This window comes from Gossypium hirsutum, chromosome A08, assembly GCF_007990345.1.
Source record: "Gossypium hirsutum isolate 1008001.06 chromosome A08, Gossypium_hirsutum_v2.1, whole genome shotgun sequence".
Taxonomy (NCBI): Eukaryota; Viridiplantae; Streptophyta; class Magnoliopsida; order Malvales; family Malvaceae; genus Gossypium; species Gossypium hirsutum.
The window spans coordinates 125,317,808-125,327,870 of NC_053431.1; the positions used below are offsets into that span (position 1 = coordinate 125,317,808).

At 28.6% G+C, this 10,063-nt stretch overlaps 1 protein-coding gene across 1 annotated transcript; it reads left to right on the plus strand.

Moving 5' to 3' along the window:
• The first annotated feature begins 4,664 nt into the window (after positions 1 to 4,664).
• Positions 4,665 to 9,265, plus strand: LOC107909138 (protein BEARSKIN2). Its single transcript, XM_016836576.2, has 3 exons — positions 4,665 to 5,019; positions 7,271 to 7,548; positions 8,429 to 9,265. The coding sequence occupies exons 1-3, from the start codon at positions 4,857 to 4,859 to the stop codon at positions 9,152 to 9,154; spliced, it is 1,167 nt and encodes a 388-aa protein (XP_016692065.2). The 5' UTR covers positions 4,665 to 4,856; the 3' UTR covers positions 9,155 to 9,265.
• The last annotated feature ends 798 nt before the right edge of the window (positions 9,266 to 10,063 follow it).

Consider the following 10,063-nt stretch of genomic DNA (forward strand, 5'->3'; position numbering starts at 1 on the left):
TTATCCCGGTTAAAAAAAAAGAAAAAAAAAAGAGAGTTATTAGGATAACAATGGAAATATGAGATTATTGGATACACTATAATGGACCTAAATACTTGCTTTTCATCTTAAGCACATTCTGTCACTTTCATGGCATTCAGTTGAAATTTCGGTTTTTTATATTGATTTTAAACTTTAGATTTTATACTTATTTAACAAAACAGGCTTTGCTTTATAGTTTTTAGAAATTATTTGAAAAAATTTTAAAGTTTATTCGTAAACATTACTTTTTTTCTGGCTGATTTAATCATATAATTATTATTTTACATCATTGAAATTAATATTAATTATAAATAAATTAAAAATAGAATTTGATTTGAATAATTGTGATTTTTTTTCTCTTATATTCAAAAATTGTTGAAATCCAATAGTTCAAATCAATTTTCAATTCCTCGTTTAGTTTTACCAAGTGTCATTTACAAGTAAGATTAAATGGTTAATATTTTTATACAATGCTTATTGTTACCTATTATCTGTCTCTAATTTATTGATCAAAGGAAAAATGCGCTTAAAACTCATTCGAACTTATGTCCTTATTAATATAATAGTAATTATATCAATTGAGCTAAAAGTGAATCTTTAATGTTACTCTTTACTAAAAGTACTGAAATATTGATAAGATGGTTAAAGCCCATGACTATAAATCAGGTTTATTGAGAACCAACCCAAGTTTTGATGTTTAGTTTGTAATATTGGTAATTTTGTTTTTAGTTGTAATCTTATGTTGATTCATTTTTTTAGAATTTTCATTATCAAACTAAGCTGAAATAAAATATTGGTAACTCAATAATTGGTTCAAGTTTAATCGAATAATAATTTTTAAGTTTGAATTTTACTTAGAACATAATTGAGTTATTCAAATTCGATTAAACTTATTTTTTAATTTTCATACTTAAACTCAAGCTTAATTAAACTTATTCATATTTAAACTCTTTCTATAAACGAGGGTAAAATGTAGTTTTAAAATAGAAAAATATATGTAAACGAAAATCTCGATAAGCCTCGTAAATTGTTCAAGTCAAGTATTACAATACTTGAACGATGTTATCGAGTTGAATTAGTGTTTTTCTAAGTTAAACTCAAATAGCTTCATAATACAAATTTATCATATACACCCCTATTCAAATAGCTTGTGAAAGGATGTTACCTCGGTTTAATGTATGCCACCTAATTTACAAAGGACTGAAATTTATATTTATAGATCAACGAGACTGTTGATGAAACTCGAATTTTAATATTTATCAAAATATTATTAAATATTCAACCAATTTAACCAACTCGTATTAACATAATATCATCATTTAAAAATCATTAAATTCTAGCTTCTTTTTTCTATGTCAATCCCCAGACGGATTAAGAAGTCCATAGACGTTAATGTTACTTTACCTTTTACATTTTTAGAAATAGTCTAAAATGAAAACTATTGTTTTCTGTTATTATTTTAAAATTTTGGATATATATTTATGTTAAAGTCAAAACTATATAAAATATAATCTTAGAATTATTACCAATATTTAAAAAATCGGATTAATAGTTGAACCAATTAGATCATTAATTCTCAATTTGATTATTGGTCCAACAATAATTAAAAAATAATAAAATCAAATAAAAATTTAAAAATTCTATAAACAAGTTTAATTTTGATTTCTTGTCCTAGCTTTTGGTGTTGAGTGGCTCGCTCAAAGACAAATTCAATATCTTTGTTTGGATTAGTATACTTGCCGATTTAATCCAGTTCCAACAATATTGTTATTGTAAGGTGTATTATAAAAACTAAAAAAATTCACTAGCAAATTAAAAACAAAAACTATAATATACTTTTTAATTAATTATTATTTTTAACTTATTTTAAGAATATTTATCAACTTCTTAATCTTGCTGGTTAAGATATAGAAAATTTATCCATACACTTATTATCAAAATAATCCAAATAATTTATCAGCGATTAAACTAATTTGTAATTTATAATTAATTAATTATTATTGTTAAACCGATAATTCAATTAATCAAAATCAACTGATCTGGAATTTGATAACCTGACCGGTCCATTGACAGACCCACCGAAATTAATATTCAAATGGTAGCCTATGTTTAAAAAACACAGTTGTAAACTGAAGGGAAAATGCTATATACATGCATGGAAACAACTAAGACTATATGCATGCAAGTGTTGATTCTAAAATATGAACTTTTATTTTTTGCAATAAAAATATATATCCGCTAACCATAATATTCAACCCTATTGAAACATATTACATCATCTATAAAGGATTAAATTTAATAAAATATCTTTAAAAAATAAAATAAGTTAAATTAATCATATTATATATATAGAAAGGGAATTAACGTGTAATTCAATCAAGCCAAGTAAAAATACTCAGAAATCTCTCATCAAGTCGTACCAGCATGTGCCCTCTTGTGCTGTGGCGACTGCGTCTCCAAATGTTGTTATTTTGGATCATACATACATACATACATTATCAAAGTTCACATATATATAGATGATATTATGGCTTTCATAGATAATATATATTTAGGCTTAAACTAGAATAAATTTAGATAAAATTTACATTTGACAAGATTTAAACCTAAAATAATCTTAAAGAGAGATTTGCACATAACCTTTGTATATAGTGAGATTCAAACCCGAGAACTCAAAGTCCCAAAAACCTAGAATATATACACATGTGTATAGAGCATAGGCTTAGGAAATTTTGAGACTTTGAGGTTCCAAATTTGAATCTTATTGTGTACAAATGTCATGTGTGGATCTCTCACAGATTATTTTAGATTTAATGCGTAGGTCTTGGGATCTTGAACTCTTGGGTTTGAGTCCCAATATATGAAAATATTATGCGTGGATCCTCTCTCGGATTATTCTAGGCTTAAATCTCAACACGCATAAACCCTATCTAGATTCATTCTAGTCTAAGTCTTAATATATTACAGTTTTCAATCATGGGTGATTGCACTTGCAAACTCTTTATACACACATACCAAAACGAGGCATTGAAAGTGTTAGCAAAAGTTTAGGTCTTTAAGACCTTGAGCTCCCAAATTTGAGTTTTACCCTGTAAAATTATCATGTAAAAAATGTTTAAGTCTCACCATAGGTGAGCCCTATCATATGCGGATATATATTGTTTTTCACTCCCGTGATTGTACTTGCAAATTCTTTATATGTACACATATGAACCAGATCTTGTAGCATTGGCAATGATTTAGGTATCGAGACTTTGAACTCTCATATTTCAGTCTCATCATGTGAAAATATAACGTGCTTAATGTAAAATCCGTAACACATAATCCCCATCTAAATTTATTCTAATTTGAATTTAAATATATTTCGATTTTTAAACCCTTATAATTGTAATTGTAAACAGTATGTATATCTATACATATATGTATATATTATGGCCGTCCAAGTCGAATAAGATGCGAAAATCCCAAGAAGTAATAGCAGCTGTTTTTCTCCAAGCCTTGCTTTAGGAACAATCAAAATGGAACTCTCTTTATTTTCTCGGGATTGTTTGCTGTCATTTTTATTTATGATTTTTGAATGAATTAATTTGCTTCTTTGAACGTAGCCCTTGTCCCAAGTTTCTCTGCAGCGCGTGCAAACTTTTAATATTCAACATAACAAGCTAAAATAAACCATCTCTTACCGATCGAGTATTATCTCGATTGTTATAAGTATTATTGTTATTGTAGGAGGACGTGAATTCGAGTGCATTGAAACGTATTATCCTTCTACTTATAGGCTGGGAAGGGACTATGAATAATTCTAGACATTATGTAAAAAAAAAAGCATATATAATCAAAACTTAAATTGTATAATTAAATTAAAATTAAAAAAATTGTGTATATACTTAATCCATAATCAAAGTTTTATGTTTACATCAAATAGAGTTCATAGGCAATTTTGATATTTATCTCCAAATTAAACCATTTTACTTTTTTTTATTACTTTAAAAGTTTGCTTAGTATAAAGTATGATTGCAAGCAAAACATTATTAACTTACTAAGCAGACATAAAAAAATAAATTCACAGAAAATACTATTGGCATTAACTATTAGACTATAAAATATTTAAACAAAAGTAAAATTAATATAATTTTTAATAGAAAAATTAAATCTCAAATTTTATTGAACTACATGAAATAACAATATATTTTAACCATATTAAACATTTACACAAAAAGATTAAGTATTTTTTATAATTAAGACTCATTTTCTATATGAGAGCATAATATGTCTTAACATTTTTTTTTGATCAAGATCTTTTGTATCCATTTTATGATTTATAAATATCATTTTTAGGGTTTAAACTCAAATTCTCTCTTCAAAAGTATAATATGTATTATCACTATACCCAACTCTCGTTAGTAAATGCAAATCATTTTGTATTTATATAAAAAAAACAAAAAACAAGTATTAGGAGCAAAGTTAAGCCACACGCTCCTCTAAGGCATGTAGAGCAAAGAAGGTCCATGAGGTTAAACCATTGAATAAAAAAATACTAATCATGGTCTCTCATTCATTTTCCTTAAACTTCATTTTTACGCCAGCTTTAACCCTCTCCGACGGCGTAGTGACCGGCCGTCAACTTCCTCACACAATTCCCCTCACATCCCCACCCCACCCACACCCTTTGACATACTTATTTCCATATTTATTCCTCTTTCTTCCTATAAAATATGATTGCTTCAATCTTTCTCCATATATACATATATATGCACGTACAGTTTAATCCTATAGAGAGTTTTAGAGAAAACAAATAGTGGAAAGCTAGTTAGCATTGAGATATTGGGAGGTGAATGGGTTCAACGAACGGCGGAGTCCCACCGGGGTTTAGGTTCCATCCGACGGACGAGGAGCTACTCCATTACTACTTGACCAAAAAGGTGTCGTTTCAAAAGTTTGATATGGAGGTCATTAGAGAAGTGGACTTGAACAAGATGGAACCTTGGGAGTTGCAAGGTAATATAGCTTCTTCTTCATTTTATATATATATGTATATATATATATTTGCTTGAGTTTCTTTTTGTGAAGAATGGTTTACTCAATTATGGTGGTGAGGGTTTTGATTGAGAGTAGGGTTTCAAAAAAGTTTTCCAATTGTCGTTTATATAAAGTTGATAGATACTTCAATAGATAGTATTGTTTCTAGATGGAGTTAGGATTTTGTCTTTCCATTTGTTGAGAGCCCCAGTTTTATGAAAAGCTGCCTGAAGAGGTATGGGGGTTTGGCAAATGGTCACCATTTATTTGATTGGTGACCGTCTACCATGCACAGCTGACTCGACATAGAGCTCTTGTTCTATGAATCCATACTTCAAGTTGTTTCTTCAGGCAGTGAAGCTCTTCGCAAGGTTAAAAGATAAAATTTTAACTTAACCCAAGGACAATATTAACCCATTGAGAAGTTTATTAACTTTAAATTAACGATGCTTTACGAATTTCTTTGAAAAGAGTCAATCTCCCCTAAACAGATTGAAATATTAATCATAATTAGATATTATTATTTTCATTATTTAATAATTTTAATTCTTATTTTTCATCGAAATTTATATGTTATTAAAAGTATATTTTCGATAGAAATTTAAATCTAATCTTAATAAATTATTAATGACAATGTCCTGTTTACATAAAAAACAGTTAAGAAAATGTATGGTTTGTGAGAGAAGCTTGAGTTAACATTCTAGTTTTCTTCTCTATTAGTTAAACAACCAAACAATTATTTGTTCTCATCTATAATTTTTCATAATCTCATAGTAAAATGATATATATATAGGGATGAAGCCAGAAAATACTTTTAGGGGTCGAAATTAACTTATAATTTTTATGATAAAAAAATATAATTTTAAAAGATTAAATCAAAGTTTTATCATTTTTAAGAGGGGTCAAAGTGTAATTTTACTATTATTAATTTAAATTTTTAAAAATTTTAAAGAATTAAAATAAAAAATTTTTCATTTTAGGAGGACCCGGGTCCTGCAAGCCCCCTAGATTCGCCCCTGTATATATATACATACACAGAAAGTTGCCCTACAATTTTTTAAAAAAATTATTTTGATATTTGAATGGAAGAATTTTTTTTAAGAAAATCGAATAATATTTAATAATTATAAATTTCATATATCTTTCATAAAATTTGATTTGAAATCTTTTTTTATTATTATATAATTTTCCATTTTGTTCCAATTTGCATGCTAATGTGGACTTAAGTCATAAATACTGATAAATTGCAGACTAATGCTGTTTGACTTTGACCAGATAGTTTCTGATCATGTCAATTAATATCAGATCAATGGCCTAAACAAAAGACTAATCAGATTCATTTCTAAAAACTATATCACACACACATTTTTATTTTTTAATTTTGTGGATAAATAGAAAAATAAAATTCTTAGAAATCCACCCCTGAAAAAATAGAAATATATTAATTGAACCCATTATTGCACCGTTTTGTGCACGGTGTTGAAACTGAGTCACCGAATATTCTCAACAATTAATGAAATGATTCTAAATAAAGCTGTAGAGTTGGTACAATAATTAAAGTAATTAAATAATTTCAGATTTAATAAAATATTGCGAACATGTGAAAAAATAGTTATGTGATAAATCTTTAAAAACTATACTAAATTTACAATTTAAGTAATAAAGAATATAAATTTTTAGGCTTAAATTCTGTGTATCTATTTTTTTAGAGTTTATATAAAAAAATATATTCTCAAATTTTTTTCAAAACTATTTTTTGTTGCATTATAAAAATAGTGAGTTTTTGGTAATTTTTAAATTATTTATTTTAAGAAAACGATACCTTTCTAGTTTTTAAAAGATGGGTTTTCTAAACATAAATTTCCTTTACGTTTCGTATGTCAAAATTTAAGTTAAATTGTTAACGCTGTTAATTTTTTTGTTAAATTTGTTGATGTTATATTTTGAAATAAAAAAAAAACTCGCTTGATAGCCATATAACTAAAAAAGGGCATTGTATGAATTTGAATTTAATAAAATAATTTTATTAATGTTAATAGATGAATCTGAATTTTGAAATGTAAAAAGTAGAACTAAATTCCTAAAAATAAAAGTATAATGACTAAATTTTAAGTTTTTGAAAAGTATAAGGACTTATGTCATATTTTAACAGCTATATATATAATTATGATGAATTGATGGGTGATTAAGCTTGATAATAATTTGCAATATTGTCTCTCTCTATATATAGAAAGATGCAGAATTGGATCAAGTCCACAAAACGAGTGGTATTTTTTCAGTCACAAGGACAGGAAATACCCAACAGGGTCAAGGACTAATAGGGCTACCAATGCTGGGTTTTGGAAAGCTACGGGGAGGGACAAATGCATTAGGAACAGCTACAAGAAGATTGGTATGAGGAAAACCCTTGTTTTCTACCGTGGAAGAGCTCCCCATGGCCAAAAAACTGACTGGATCATGCATGAATACCGGCTCGAGGACGGGGATGATCCTCAAGGAAACCCCACTGTGAGTACTCGCTCGTTATATTCTCATGCAACATTAGGTCCTAACTAGTATATATATCGATGATTTTAACGTATAAGGTATAAAAATATGCATGCATGTGTAAGAAGATTGATAAGAAAGCCTTAGTACTTAGATCTCGCGCAACATTAGAATTTAGTATGCATGAACACTTAATATATATATATATAAGAATTTGCATGCATGTGTAAGAAGATTGACAAGGAAACCCTCTTGTTGGCACTTATTTACTTACTGATCTCATGTAACATTAAAAGTTAATATATATTTGGGTGGAGGTAAAAATAAATAAAATTAGAGGCTATAATTGAATCATAAATTCATGAAAGTCCAAAAGATAATTTTACCATTATACTATTTTATAATTCTCGAAACCACTTAAAAAATAATTTTACCGTTTTAGGAGTCAATGCCCTTGCTTGCGCCTTTTAGATATTAATTTCCGGAGGGATTTTTAACAAATTTTACCATTTTTTTGAGACAAATTAAGGTTCCTGCCTACCTCTTGAATTCATATGTATAAATATCAACGGTTTTTATCATATCATGTATGTGTAGGAAAAACCCCAAGTGTGGCATGGAAGCAGGAATGGCCTTAGCCCCTTTTTTGGAAAAATAACTTTTCAATCCCTTAAAATTTGTAAATTTATAGTTAAAGACTAGAAAATTTTGTGTTGCAACTCTCAAAAAGTTTACAATTCAATTCCAGTCACAATATAATTTCTAGATTTACCCCTAAAGATCCCTAAGGAAACCTTGTTGATAGTATACTTAATCAATGATCTCATGCAACAGTAGACATTAGCGTATATCAACGGTTTTATATATATATATATAAGAATTTGCTTCCATGTGTGTGCAGGAAGATGGATGGGTGGTATGCAGGGTGTTCAAGAAGAAAAACCTCTTCAAAGTTAGCAACACCATCAATGGAGGTTCAAGCCTTAACTCCTTAGATCAACACCACCATCTCAATATGAACCACACCAACACCACTTCAAGCAGTAGCCAAACTCAACCACCACCACCACTATCTTTCATGCATAGATCAAATGACCAGTACAACCTCAACACCACCACCACCACCACCTTAGAGCTAAACAAAGCTGAATTAGCCCTTCACTACCCTCCCCACATTCCAACACCAACCCATCAATACTCCCTTTTCCATCCCCAAACCCTACTTCCAACCCACAAAAGCATGACCGCCTACGAGTACGCCCCGCCACCGCCGGTCGGTCTCCCATCGGAATCTTCCCACCCTATAATGATCAAACAACTTATGTCATCCAACCCTAGGGATTGTGATAGTGGGAGTGAAAGTGTGAGGTACCAATGTGAAACCGGTCTAGAAGGTGTTGCCGCGGGTGGTGGTGGTAGTGGAAGAGATGATGAAAATGAAGGGATGAATGAATGGGGCATGTTGGACCGGTTGGTCACATCTCATATGGGAATAGGTCAAGATTCATCATCTAAAGGGGTAAGGTTTGAAGATAGTAATAATAATGGTACAAATGCCACATCGGTCCACCCAATTAATCAACTTTCACTTAGAGGAGAGATGGATTTTTGGGGCTATGGGAAATAATACTTTTTTAAATTTCAATTGGATTGGATTAAAAAAAAAAACTACTCTATTGTTGGTAATTATATATATGATTTTTTATTGGGAGTTTTCACTTTTGTTACCTTGATGTGAAAAAAAAAATTGTATCAAACAATTACTTCATACTTTATTTTAAGAAAAATTAACTGTTTACTATAAGAATCATTAATAATTAGCTTAATTTATTATTATATAATATAGTTAATTTATTACGTGATATGATCTAAATGAATGTGATATGTGCTAACATTGTTTCCCGAATTCAAACATTTCATACAATTTGTATTTTGTATGAAGGCTTAATGATCAAATGACGGGATTCTCTAAATGTAATACCTCTATATTTATCTTTTACAGTATAAGGACTTGTAGAGTAATTATACCAATAAGTCATTTAATCCAAAAGAAAGCAAATTAAAATTTCGCATTTGTATTTAACGAAAATTTTATGGAATGGCTTCTTTTTTTATTTTAATCATATAAGGATATTTTGCTCAATTTTCAAACCGATATATATGGAATAAAATCAAGTGGATATTAAAATTTAAAATCCCCCCAAAAAACTCAAATACGATAAAGGATGGGTACTGGCCCAAAAATCTTTGATTTTACGCGACAAATTTTCTTTTTTGACCCAAAGCTTTGCATGAGAATTTAGCAAAACGATGAGAACAAAAAAATTCTATCTTTTAGTAAGTCGGGTTTTTAAAATTAGATCGGTGATTAATTGATTCGGTTTTAATTAAAAAAATTATTAAAAAATCATAAAATTTTAAAATATATATTTAAAAATAAAAAAATCAATTTAATTAATTCTAAGTGGTTTATTTAAAAATCAATTCATAATCAATTTATTTTTTTGTCTGAACTATCATATCGGCTGATTTTATC

What these genes read in the sequence shown, in the direction of transcription:
- LOC107909138 (XM_016836576.2), top strand. Translation starts at nt 4,857, where the DNA reads ATGGGTTCAACGAACGGCGGAGTCCCACCGGGGTTTAGGTTCCATCCG. An exon ending in GGAACCTTGGGAGTTGCAAG is followed by an intron (nt 5,020 to 7,270) that starts GTAATATAGCTT and finishes CTCTATATATAG; the next exon opens with AAAGATGCAGAATTGGATCA. An exon ending in ATCCTCAAGGAAACCCCACT is followed by an intron (nt 7,549 to 8,428) that starts GTGAGTACTCGC and finishes ATGTGTGTGCAG; the next exon opens with GAAGATGGATGGGTGGTATG.